At 39.1% G+C, this 13,011-nt stretch overlaps 1 protein-coding gene across 2 annotated transcripts in view; it reads left to right on the top strand.

Moving 5' to 3' along the window:
* Positions 1–13,011, top strand: part of USP9X (ubiquitin specific peptidase 9 X-linked) — a 127,540-nt gene that overhangs the window by 49,039 nt on the left and 65,490 nt on the right. For both annotated transcript variants that reach the window (XM_066622570.1, XM_066622571.1), the window contains exons 2-7: positions 2,758–3,011; positions 4,897–5,042; positions 5,538–5,617; positions 8,989–9,101; positions 9,345–9,563; positions 11,562–11,677. In XM_066622570.1, coding sequence (XP_066478667.1) covers positions 2,916–3,011; positions 4,897–5,042; positions 5,538–5,617; positions 8,989–9,101; positions 9,345–9,563; positions 11,562–11,677 — 770 coding nt within the window. In that variant the 5' untranslated portion in view covers positions 2,758–2,915. The remainder of the gene's footprint in view (positions 1–2,757; positions 3,012–4,896; positions 5,043–5,537; positions 5,618–8,988; positions 9,102–9,344; positions 9,564–11,561; positions 11,678–13,011) is intronic.

Here is a 13,011-nt window from a genome sequence, read left to right as displayed (position 1 = left end):
AGTGCACCATTATTTAAGGATAACACCCATGGAAAGTAATGGATCTACTTATGAGTAAAAAGGGTTGCAACTATGTGCAGCTGCTCTTGCTCATCTCTCTGCTGTGAATTGAATTGCACACTCCCAGTTATGTGTTATAAGTTGTATTTAATATGTAGAGCTTCTGGTGTAACATACCAGGCAGCTTAAAGGCGGACTTGATTCATGGTTCTCCTGCAGTGGTTTCCAACCTTTTTCACTTGCATATCCCTTGGCAGCCTATTTCCATAAATTGTACTCCTTATATTAGCAAAATGTGTGTAATAATATAAGCCCTCATCTCCTCTATATTAAAAACCATACATAATGTATTCATAACAGTATTTTCTCTTTTTATCTGTTTGAAGAACTGAAGAGTATGTGTTTGCGCAGTTTTGCACCAGAAGTGTCCTGAGAAATTCTTGGTGATTGATCACTTTCCATATTATGTTTCAGCTTTTTTTACTGTGCTGGTTTTCAATCATTGGTTCATACATGGATTGATGACCAAAAACTAGCTATTGGTGGGGCTTTCACAGCCAGTTAGCTACCTCCCTTCCTGCCTTGCTGGCCCTGCAAGGCATTCTGGAGCATTACCTGCCTTTTTCTTCCATTATGCCATTCTTTTTCAAGTACCCCTAAAGGTCCTGTTGATTGCCCCTGGGGCGACATGTACCCCAGGTTGGGAACCACTTTTTTACTGGTATGTTGTTTACAGTGCATTTAGTCTGATAGTGTTTACAAAACGGTTGTGAAGACCAGAATTTAAAAAGTTAAAGAATAAAAATGTATCTTATGAGCTTTTACTATATGTTTAATAAATTAGAGACTATACTTGGATAACAATTACTGGTAGGTTATTTTTCAGGATCTGGCCTCTGGTAAAATCAGACAAAACTATAGTCAGACATTCCTCTAAGTTAACCCCTGACTTATCTGAGGGTCATAGAAAATTCCATTATTTTTGGCTCAAAACCTTCCCTCGACTTCTCAGTGAAATCGACTTATAGGCGAGTATCTTTGGTGCTTAGCTCCCCCCCCCCCGACCTTAGGGGGGCAATTGACAACTTAGTATTTTTTGTATTGGCAACCTTCAGTCTCGAAAGACTATGGTATCGCGCTCTGAATGGTGGTTCTGGCACAGCGTCTAGTGTGGCTGAAAAGGCCAATCCGGGAGTGACAATCCCTTCCACACCGGGAGCAAGTGCAGTCTGTCCCTGGTCTGTCTCCCTGGCTATGGGCCTTCCTTCTTTGCCTCTTAGCCTCAGACTGTTGGCAAAGTGTCTCTTCAAACTGGGAAAGGCCATGCTGCACAGCCTGCCTCCAAGCGGGCCGCTCAGAGGCCAGGGTTTCCCACTTGTTGAGGTCCATCCCTAAGGCCTTCAGATCCCTCTTGCAGATGTCCTTGTATCGCAGCTGTGGTCTGCCTGTAGGGCGCTTTCCTTGCACGAGTTCTCCATAGAGGAGATCCTTTGGGATCCGGCCATCATCCATTCTCACGACATGACCAAGCCAACGCAGGCGTCTCTGTTTCAGCAGTGAATACATGCTAGGGATTCCAGCACGTTCCAGGACTGTGTTGTTTGGAACTTTGTCCTGCCAGGTGATGCCGAGGATGCGTCGGAGGCAGTGCATGTGGAAAGCGCTCAGTTTCCTCTCCTGTTGTGAGTGAAGAGTCCATGACTCGCTGCAGTACAGAAGTGTACTCAGGACGCAAGCTCAGTATGCTTTAAAAATGTTTTCCCATGTAAATGTGACTTTAAACTGTAAATGAAAAGCAGTTGCAAATAACAAAGTGAACAAGGTACTCAGACTAGTGAACATGTACTTTTAAAAAAAATCAACTTATTTCAGTATTGTTTTTTCTTTAAACATCAGTTAAAGGTTGATGTTTGATCTAATTTAGGTTGTTCTTTTTGATATAGGAACAACGGCTTAAGTTTCTTTTAGTCTGAAATGTGTATCCTACTGTGCTATCTCCTTTTTTGTCGGGTTGTCATTTAGTTACATTGTCAATGCTAGAACAACTCAGTAGGGTTTAAATAGTAATTTTATTGCAGCTGAATTAAACAAGTAAAATATATGTTATATAAGTACTGTATCAAATTAAAATGTCCACATACCATCTGAAATTGAAAGGCCAAACAAAGCAGTCTTGCAGCACTTCTACAAAATACTTAAGCTTTGGCAAATACAGGAGATAGGAGCTGATGAACCACACTGTGGAGCTGCTGTGAACAAGTGTTTGCACTCTTAGTCTAGCAAGTCTAATAGTTTATTGCTATATTGCCAGTATCCTGGTAATAAATATGTGTCCTGGCAGAAGTGTTATGTATTCTTCTTGTATAATTTGACTAGCGGTTTTGTGAATAGGCAAAGTTAAAACTTCAGCACTTTAACTAGTCGCAGCATATCCACTTGGCTTTTTTAAGTGCATTCTTTTGCTTCACAGACTGCTGCTGTACAGAGTACAAAAAATATGTTCTTCAAAGCATTTTGCTATCTGGAAAGGGGGAGTAGGTTACTTAATCACAGGAAATGTGCTTTATGAAATTGGCCATGTTAATGGTTGTTTGACCTTAGAGGGACAATTGAGCCATGTGGAATTCTTGTGTGGATTTATGTGTGGAGAGGAAAGTTTTGAGAAAGGTATTTAAGTGGGAACATTTGCATTTGCATGTTCAATTCCAAGTTTAGATTTCAAAAATTTACATGCTATCTTAAATGTCTCTCTTCCAGGTTATGCAATGGTCTCTGCAAAATGGCTTGTTCTTGAGTTGGAGGTTTTTAAAACAGACATATGCTGGTACTTCAACTTTATTAAGCGGACTATAAATTTTTCTCTCGCAACAACTACATAAGCAGACAAAATTGCAAAAATCTGCCCTGTTTCGAGTATGACAGCCACGACCCGTGGCTCTCCAGTTGGAGGGAATGACAGCCAGGGCCAGGCTCCTGATGGACAGTCGCAACCTCCTCTGCAGCAGAATCAGGTACCGTATATAGTCATACCATTAAGCAAAATTTGGATGTGTTTGAGCATAACTGTTCATAGCACTAATTTGCTCTGCACTTAAAACAATATACTTGTGTTCCAACTTTTATGTCTTAAGCGATAGAAAAGATTCCAGACCAGGTGGTAGGGTACTCTGCCATTTATCAAACTCCTTTCTTTGGTGAGATATTCTCTTTGATTGTTAATTGTCTTACAAACTGAGATAGTCTGTATCAATGTTACAGCAGCCTTGTGAAATAAACCCACAGAAGTTATTTGTCCACATCTGTTAGCCATTTTTTGACAGATCGGTGGTCTTAAAAGTAGAAAAGAGCCAACTCTGTTGCAGTATGCAAAAAAATCACCTCCTAGGTGCAAACAGACACAATCTGTCTTGCTACAGACAACAGGCATGTAGATTATTGATATGCCTGAATTATAGCTACATGCATATACTAGAGACTATGGCTAAAACTATCTGCTGCATATATTATATAAATATTTGCTGCAGTGTTTCTTGTACTAGAAATACTGCACTCTGTATGACACAGTTCAAAGGTATAATATTACTGTGGTGTTTAAAAAGTGACTGAAAAAAATCTAAGTGTTTTTTTTCACTGAAACTTAAACAGTTTAAGTTCAACAGAAACTTAAACAGCTGACATGCTAATGTAAATTATGTAAATCTTGTCAGGAAATACTGGGGCTAATTAGAAGAGCTTTTTCCTCTTACTGTTCTCAGCACCAGTTAGGAACTGGGTGGAAAGTGATTTTTCCTTCAGTTTTTGAGCATGCTTAAAAGACAAAGTGCTTGTCCACTGGGAGCGGTCTGAGTGCTTTTGACATCTTTAGCTTGCTGGAAAGTCTTAGCAGTGCTTGGTGGAACCTACGCTATCTCATGTCCCAAGAGATCTTGAAGACCTCTTCACAGCTATTTGTGGTAAAAATTAGAACCTAAAAGCAGAGATTTTGGACCCAGAGAGCTGTGAATGGAAGAAGAAAATGCTCTTGCATCTCTTGATTTGGGATAACTTTTTCATGCAGTATTCTGCTAGGTTGGAAGCAGCCCTTTTGTGAGACTACAGACCAAATCCTAGCAAAATTTCTCACACTGACAAAGCTGTGCCAATGGGGCATGTACTTCATCCTGCAGTTGGGTGGCAGTCATGGAGGCCTCCTCAAGGTAAGGGAATGTATGTTCCCTTACCTTGGAGCTGCATTGACTTTACCTTGGTGCTGGAATGTTGTTTAGGATTGTGCCCTAAGATGCTTTTGTTTTAGCAGAAGGGCCCCTTCTGACTTGGATTTGAATGACTATTTAGGGTGGGAGGAGTTTTTCTTTAGAAAGCAGGCATTGAATTTAATATCTTTCAGGAAAGAAGAAATCTATTTACTGTATTTCATATTACCTGAATTTGTTTGAAGTAGTAGCTGTTTGTTAGAAGTAAGCCTCTGATATCCCCACTTTGAATTATTGTGAACATCTCAAACTAAAAATTAGCAAACAATGCATAAATATGATTAAATGTGTAAAAAAAAAAAAAGTATGGCATTGGAGGCAAGGTGGAAGAAATTGGTATATCCTTAATGGTCAGGGAGCGGGAAGAGGTAGGTGTATCATTGAAGGCACTGCATGAGAGAGAAAGAAACATGAAACTTCATTAAATTGTACCCTGACTCCTCGGTATAAGGAACTTAAATAACAAGAAATCCCCATTCAAGAACCTTGTGCGCAAAGATAGGAAAAATTTGTGTCAAACAGGTAACTCGTCTGTAGTTAAATGCAATTGCACAGATACACAGTGTAGCTTATCTTCACAGGTTAGTTAAAAATTATATATTGATTTGAGCGGTTTCACTTAACTACTTAATTTCTAATCCAGACCTCCTCCCCTGATTCTTCAAATGAGAATTCCCCTGCTACCCCTCCTGATGAACAGGGTCAAGGTGATGCTCCACCACAGCTTGAAGATGAAGAGCCTGCATTTCCACACACTGACCTGGCCAAGTTGGATGATATGATTAACAGGTAATTCCTTTATCTGTCTTATGCGTTTTTGGTAGTTATAATGAGTTACAGATACCTGCTATTAAAAATTCAGTTGTCTGCATTCTAGATACTTCCTTTAGGATTCTTAAAATCAAAACAGCACAATGAATGGTCAAAGGATTGTAAGAAATAAGTGCAGCAGATATTCCCCAGCAATGCCTGTGGCTTGGCTCAAAATATATATAATATTTCGCACACCTTCAGGAGATGCATAAAAACCTGACTTTTTTGGTCTTTGGAAAGAGGTGATTTGGTGGGGATTTTTTATTTTATTTTATACTTTTTTTGGTTAGTTTGCACTGTTTATCTTGATTTGTAAGCCACCTTGTGGTGAGAAAGGTGCAACAGAAATGTTTTAATAAAAAAAATGTTTTCCCAATTAAAGACATTGAAAGGGGGCAGCTAGATTGTACTGCAAAACTAAATTAATGTGTTCTAACTTTCAATATACCTGGTGTTTGAATGTTTCCTTAGGCCTCGATGGGTTGTTCCTGTATTGCCTAAAGGGGAATTAGAAGTTCTTCTAGAAGCTGCTATTGATCTTAGTAAAAAAGGTAAGCAGAAAAAGAGAACAACAGATGTAGCACCTGGCCGCAATGATAAACAGGCATGCACAACTTAACAAACATTCACTTAACAGTGAACAGTGGTCAAAGCACAATAAAGATGCTCTTAATGAGGCAATCGTGTCTCCCATAGCCTGCAGCAGAGTGTCTGTTTACACAGTAGAGAGGCTCTTAATGCAAAGAAGAGGCAGTCTATCTCCAGTAGCCTGTGCAGCCAGCTAGTATCTGGCAGGGAGTGTCTGTTTACACAGCAAAGGCTGGATTGGACTGGATGTTCATTTAATGACCTAACCGCATAACAGGGATAGGACAACGTATCCCCGTTAAGTGGCGCACACCTGTATTTTATTTTGTACTCTGTATTGGTATGCTGTAAAGCTAAATGTATGAACATATAAAGTTGTTTTATGCATAGGCAAACCACTGTTGCATCTAAGAATTGATTAAATTGTCTGATAGCATCTCACAGGCAGGGCTTCCCTTTCCCACCCCTAACAGAAGTTGCCAGGAATTGAACCTGGGGCTCATACAAAGCCCGTTTCAGCACACTGTTCTAAAAATAGGATGTATTCAGTGAAAAGAAGAAATAAACTAGTTTGTCATTATGTTGCTTGGGGAGGATAACAGGTTTGTAGAATTAACCATGCCATAATAAGAGCATGAGATAATGTATATCAAGTGCTTGAGCAATTTAAAGCAAGGGTGTCAAACTCGTTTCATACAGAGGGCCAAAGTTAGCATTCATGGCTGCTGAGGGCCAGAAGTGATGTCATAAGCAGGAAGTGATCTCACTAAACAGATGATGACAAGAGTAGTAGGCATTTGTTCTCACATAGAAACCCATTAGCTGCAAATGACAGAAAAGAAAATGTGGAAATTGTGTTCATATTTTCAAGATATGACCCAATTATAAAGCTATATAATTGCCCATTTATAACAGGTGCCAGGTAAATTGCTTTTGGAGGCTGCATTCAGCCCGTGGGCCTTTTGTTTTACACCCTACTCTAAAGCATTACCTAAATAGAAGTAGTTGTATCTCATTTTAAAGGAATGTGTACTGAATTGCATCCTAGGTCAGATGTGGCAGCCTAATTCTTGCTATATATCAGTGATGTGACAAAGCATTCAGGTGACCCAATGCAGACAAAATGCATATTAGTTTTAAAATTTCAGATTGATCACCCTTGCAGACAGGAGTAATAGCATGGGAGAGATGCCTTTAAAGCAGTGGTTCCCAAACTTTCCAGTTCCGTGGCCCACCTCATCCTTCCCAGTGAGTCATGACACAGTGCTCCTTTTGGTGCAGCCATACCTTATTAGGAGGGCTGGAGTCCTCTTATGAGTTGTGCCAGGTCAGCAACCTATTCTGTGGGCTTTATAGGACTTGCAGAAATGCCTGGGAGTGACTTCCAGTAAAAGAGAAAGTTGGGTCCGAAAACCAGAGGTTGCTTCCAGCCACTTCTGCAGGACATTCTGAGGCCTGCGGAAGCCAGTAGAGTGGGTTGCCAGCTAAGCATGACCTCTCAGTGCTTCAAGAATGGTTCTGATTTTGAACTAGCCACAGGTAGGTTGAGTGAGGGGAGAGTAGCTAATGACCCACAAGTGGGTTGCATCCCACACTTTGGGAAATACTGCTTTAGATAACTTTGAGAGGAATATCTTTGTGAAGGCTGAAATACATTTAACTGTAAAGTACATGGTCAGGCTATAGCACACTGATTTGAAACCACAGCTGCAGAAATGGCATGTTTGTGCAATAGACCTTTCCTGCCCCCCATCCTTTGTGCTTCTTGAGAAAGCTATTTCTTAGGGCTGGAGAACCTACTGCAGTGGTTCTCAAACTTGCAGGAAGTTTGAGCTCTGCAGTAAGTCTTTGCAGGGGGGAAGCAGCGACACAGTCTCCAGGATCTCATTGCTTTGGAGGGGCACAGGGCTTGGCTGGACTCATCACAGCCAACAGCAACCTTCCAGGGGTGCAGGGAGCCCTGCGCCAGCCTCCGCAGCATGCAGAGACTGTGAAAATAACGATCAGGACTCACTTCCAGTTTTGCGATTGCAAACCTTAGCTTTTTGGTGAGTAAAATATGGGGCTGAGGGAAGGGGCAGAAGACCGGAAACGCAGTTGCATGAGCAACATTCTCTTTTTAACAACTCTGAATCCAGGTCCAGTTATCTTGCATACAACACCTACATTTAGATCAATGTGTTTTAGTAATTGTCATTATGACCCAAAAGCAAATTTTCTAAATAAATACCTCAGTATTTAGTACAAAAATTACTAAACCAAGTCCCTTTTACAATCATTTTTCCTTTCTGAATTTGTGTGCCTTTACTAAAATAGATAATTGTATAAGGATAACATCTGAAGAATTATTGACTCAAATATGCTGTTAAGTATGTGTTGTCATTCTTTATCTGACAATAGAGAATAATTTGTGTGAATGAGATTTGTTCAGCCAACTAGAATTTGTTTTTATTTGAAAGACCGAATAAACTTCCAGTCCGCTGCAGTCAAATTGCAAATCATGGTTAACCTGAAAACTTTGGATTTTACTCTTGGAAAAAAAAGTCTTTATATCAGTTCATTGCATAATATATGAATGTTTGTAGACTTGACATTCTTTTTAGCTTAATCCAGATGTCTGAAATGGAGGAAGATGTATTGATACAGTTGTGATAAAATTGTAAAAAGTTATACAGAAATAATTTGTCCAGCTTGGAAAATGTTAAATTGGGCATCAGGTTGTGAACTGTTTGCTTGAAATGGTGGCAAGTGGGGGGGGGGAGTAAGAAGAGAAATAGGAAATAATTTAGATAGAGCATAACACACGAACCCTGCTCATTAGCTATTGCAAACCATAGACTTGCTAGAATACTCAGAGACAACTGAATACTTAATGTTTGTAATTTCAAGCTGCTTGGCTGAAATCCTGTAGGGTTAGGGACATTAGAAAAATGAACAATGGTTAGTATGGCACTTGCAAATTGGGTGTAGAATATATGCAGTCTTTATCTCTCTCTAAAATTTATTTAGGTATAACAGCTAGGCATATTTACATAATGCAGTGGTTCCCATAATACAGTGATGAGCCATGTCTCCCAGGGGAGCTGCGGAATCTTCATGAAAAACCTGCTACCCTATACATTGTATAGGATTGTAGGCCTAATGGGGAGTCGCGGCCAATGGCCCAGTAGGCCAAGGAAGCTACCAGTAAAAAAGTTTGGAAACCATTGACATAATGCATTTCCAAACTCTTTTTTAAAGAAAATTTGAACACGTTGTGTTGGTGGCATGCTGTGATTTTAGATTTTTTTCAAACCATTTTCTTCACTGACGTCTATGTATTTTTTTTACACAGGTCTTGATGTTAAAAGTGAGGCATGTCAGCGATTCTTTCGAGATGGGTTAACAATTTCTTTTACAAAAATCCTTACAGATGAGGCAGTGAGTGGTTGGAAGTTTGAGATTCATGTAAGTGTTTATCTACTAACTCATGTAATTATGTGCTATCAAAAACTTTTGTAAGTTAGAGAATTAACTGCTCATGAGTTTTATGGAAAATTACTTTCTTGTGCTGTATGGCTCCTTAAACAGATCAAAATAAGAAAATATTTTGTGTAATAAGATTTAGAACTTACTTTTACTCTAATAAGGTTTATATGTTGAAATTCCACAATTAGTTAAAATTGCTAAACTTTGTTTTTTTCTTAATAGAGGTGTATCATTAACAATACACACCGCCTAGTTGAACTATGTGTGGCAAAGCTGGCCCAAGATTGGTTTCCTCTTCTTGAACTTCTTGCAATGGCCTTAAATCCTCATTGCAAATTCCATCTTTACAATGGTACACGTCCCTCTGAAACAGTTCCTGCTGGAGTTCAACTGGCTGAAGATGAACTTTACGCTCGTCCTCCAGATCCACGGTCACCAAAGGTGTGTTGATTTGAACTTCTATACAAAGAACCCTATATTAACCTTACTTTAGTCATCGCTGGACTTTGTGTTCTTCAGTTGTGGCTAAGCCATCCATAGAGGAAGTCAGTGAATCAGAAACTGGGAGTTTTGTTTGTGTTTTTTTTAGTGCAGTCTTTTTGTATGCTTGCCACAGTCTGCATTGTGGTTTGGCAGGGGCTGCCAGGAACCTGCAAAATAACATCAGGGCTTGATATGAATTTCTGATGTTTGCACAGTTGTAGTCATTGATGCTTCCATCATGAAACAATTTTTGATATTGTAGCTTCCAGCTGAACTTGTGGGCTGATGTTAAAGTCCTAAGGGGCAACTTGGACCTGATGTGTTTTCATCCGTTTATTGTTGGAAACCCAGGTCAGCTAGAGTTCACTTGTTGACCTATTTGAAATCTGTCCTTTAGAATCCAAAGAAAAGAGATCTGTGGAGTGTCTTTGGCCTGGTCAAGAAGTAATATTTCCCAAACTTTAACCTATAGCATTCCATGATATTCTTGTATGGGTATCCCATACCCCTTTTTCCTAGCTTGTCTTCCTTATTATGAATCTGTTTGCCTTTTTGCCTGTCCGTCTTAACTATGCTTTTTTCTTTCATGTAGACTTAATGCAGGTTCACTTTTAGCCAGATTTTGAAACTAGGGTTTGAAGATGGTAAAAATTGGGTAATTGTGAACCTTGAACACTTGTATGCTACTTTTCAGTAGTCTTCAGTAGGCTTGCAGCAGCAATAAACCAGCAAGATGTGATTGAGCAACATTATAAAGTAGCTTCTTACAATAGGTAATGAAAGAACTGAGCAAAACTATCAAAATTTGGCTTGTCAAAAAAGAACAGTCTTCATCAGTCTTTGGAAGGTTGAAAGGAAGGTTAAAAAGAAGGAGGTCATTCAGTCCTGTTGGGGAGAGGGTGCTCCAGAGTATGGACTCCACAATCAAGAATGTCTGTCCCATGTAACCACTAACAGTACATCAGATATAAAAGGATAAAAGAGCAGGGTCATGCATCAGCAGACCAGACTCAAACGGAAGGAGGTGGTACTTCTGATGCCTTGAACCCAAGCTGTTTAAAACTTCCATTGTCACAGGCACTGATTCAGACATCTGTTGCCTCCCTAGAGTCTAATGAGAAGGAGAAAGGCAGGTGGGTATCACATGCATGTTGATAATGACCTCTCTTAGCAGATAACATGTTAAATAGCTTGGGGATGATGGAATATTGGGAAGACCTTATAGGTCAAGGAGGTAGATGAAGACTCACCAGCATGAACCAGCACAGCAACATACCTGATTCAGATAGGCATTAAGTATGGTAAAGATAATTGTAGGCATGCAGAATCGCAATCAGAAAAGGGAATATTGGGGTGAAATAGAAAATTATAACTTCATTGTGGGGAGAGAGAGTGTGTGTGTGTAAATAAAAATAAATAGTATTGCTTTAAAGTCCCATTTCTCCAGGAGCCTCTCCAAATAAAGTCTCAGTTCAGAACTGAAAACCTGAGAAGAGTTCAATATATCTTCTGTTCTGTATTCTACAAAATTGTTTCACGGTTATCCTGTGTTCGCATCTAGTTTCTATCATAAAAAGAGTACTGTGCTGTGACTCAAGATAACAGATATTTTAAGTCAGTTGAGCAGTATTTCATTTCTATTAAACTCTTAATTGGTGGTGGTGCTGAAACTTTAAACACAAACGTGAAAATAAAGTTAAATTACATAAGAGAATACTTGCAATTAAAGGATTGTTTTTTATGATGCTTGACACAAATGACTTTTTGCTTTGAAGGTAGGAAAAAATTATTCAAATTAAGAGTATATTCTACTTTCGAACAGAAAGTAGTTTACATAACAAAATAAATACAATATTCATTTCTAACTCCAGGCAAAGGGTGCACACAGTTTGTTCTGAGAGAAATGTGTTTCTGGTGGTAGAAATTACTTCTAAAGCAGGAAAAATTGTTTTGCAGGGCTGGCTGGTAGATCTCATCAACAAGTTTGGCACGTTAAATGGGTTTCAGATCCTACATGATCGTTTTATGAGTGGATCGGCATTGAATGTTCAGATTATTGCAGCTCTCATCAAGTAAGTTTGTTTAAAGTGTTTATTTGAAATGTGTCAACTGTTACTGTAGAGCAGGACCAAGCACAAACATTTCTCAGAATAATTCATGTATCTCTCTCTCAATATGGACTTAGCTGTAGTTTATTTGTGTAGCTTCCATGTGTGCATTTGCCCTTTATTCAAATGTAAAGGGTATTTCAGTGTTTTATGTAGTCTTAAAATTCCTGCCTTTATGATCTCATAAGACTGTTAATATTTATATTATCAAGACATTCCTCAGTGTGCATTAAAAGAAAAATATGAAATGGTCATATTGATTACCTTTCTGGTTGAACAGTAGATTGAAGTGTTTCTTTCCTGGGTAGGTTGCCATTTTTATTACTCTAGAACCGTGATTTTCAACCTTTTTCATTTCACAGCCCACTGACAAGGTACTAAAGTAGTTGAGGCACACCATTGATTTTTTGACAATTGACAAGGCACACCTTGTTGTTGGTGGGGGGCTCACATCTCCCAATGGCCCTACTAATAAATGACTCTCCTCCAAACTCCCGCAGCACACCTGCAGATCACCCACGGCTGAAAATGGCTGCTCTGGAACAATGTATATGTATAACGTTATATAGTCCTGAAGCTTTATTTATTCTTAGCTCATGAAATTTTTTTGAACATGTTGAAACTGATTTTCTTTGTGAAGTTCATAAGTAGACACATTCCCTAACTTGCTTAGAAAAGAGCCAACTAAATTTTTTCAGTTTGCGAGCCCCTAGATGAGAGCAATCTAGGAGCTGAAGTATAGTAAAATTTTGTTAATTAGCTGCAAAGGACCTCGGTTTTTTTGTATTTTGTTTTTGCTTTGATCTAGCAAACTCAGCTTTGGGACACTTTCTCTTAATTGACAATTACATTGCTTAGGAAACTACAGAAATGATAAAACTGATTAGAGCAAAGGTTAGTCATAGGGTATCAGAGTTCTCCCAGCAGCAGTTTTGTGGCTGTACGAGAACTTGGAATGTTAAGTGTCACTTTTCTGAGGCTGTACCTGGTGCAGGAGCCCAACCCATTATCTGATTTCTGTACAATCAATAGTGATAATTCTTATATGGAAAATTTTGCATATTGAATGTATTATCTGAGTTGGAACAAGAGTATTTAAATATGTGTCTTGCAGTTATGCTCTATCTTTTTTGGGTACAATGCTATGTCTGTCTGTCTGTGGGCCTTAAAGCTTAAGATGCCACCTTTCTGAGTACCAGTTTGAGATGTATGTACAATGTCATCCAGATAAGCTTGTTGCCCATCCTGCAAGTCAAACACTGAGGACCTATTTCCTTTGCAGCACCTTGTCTGTACTG

Source organism: Tiliqua scincoides, chromosome 3, assembly GCF_035046505.1.
Source record: "Tiliqua scincoides isolate rTilSci1 chromosome 3, rTilSci1.hap2, whole genome shotgun sequence".
In the NCBI taxonomy this organism is placed as follows: Eukaryota; Metazoa; Chordata; class Lepidosauria; order Squamata; family Scincidae; genus Tiliqua; species Tiliqua scincoides.
The sequence above is the reverse complement of the archived record's forward strand: the minus strand, read 5'-3'. Positions and strand labels throughout refer to the sequence as shown.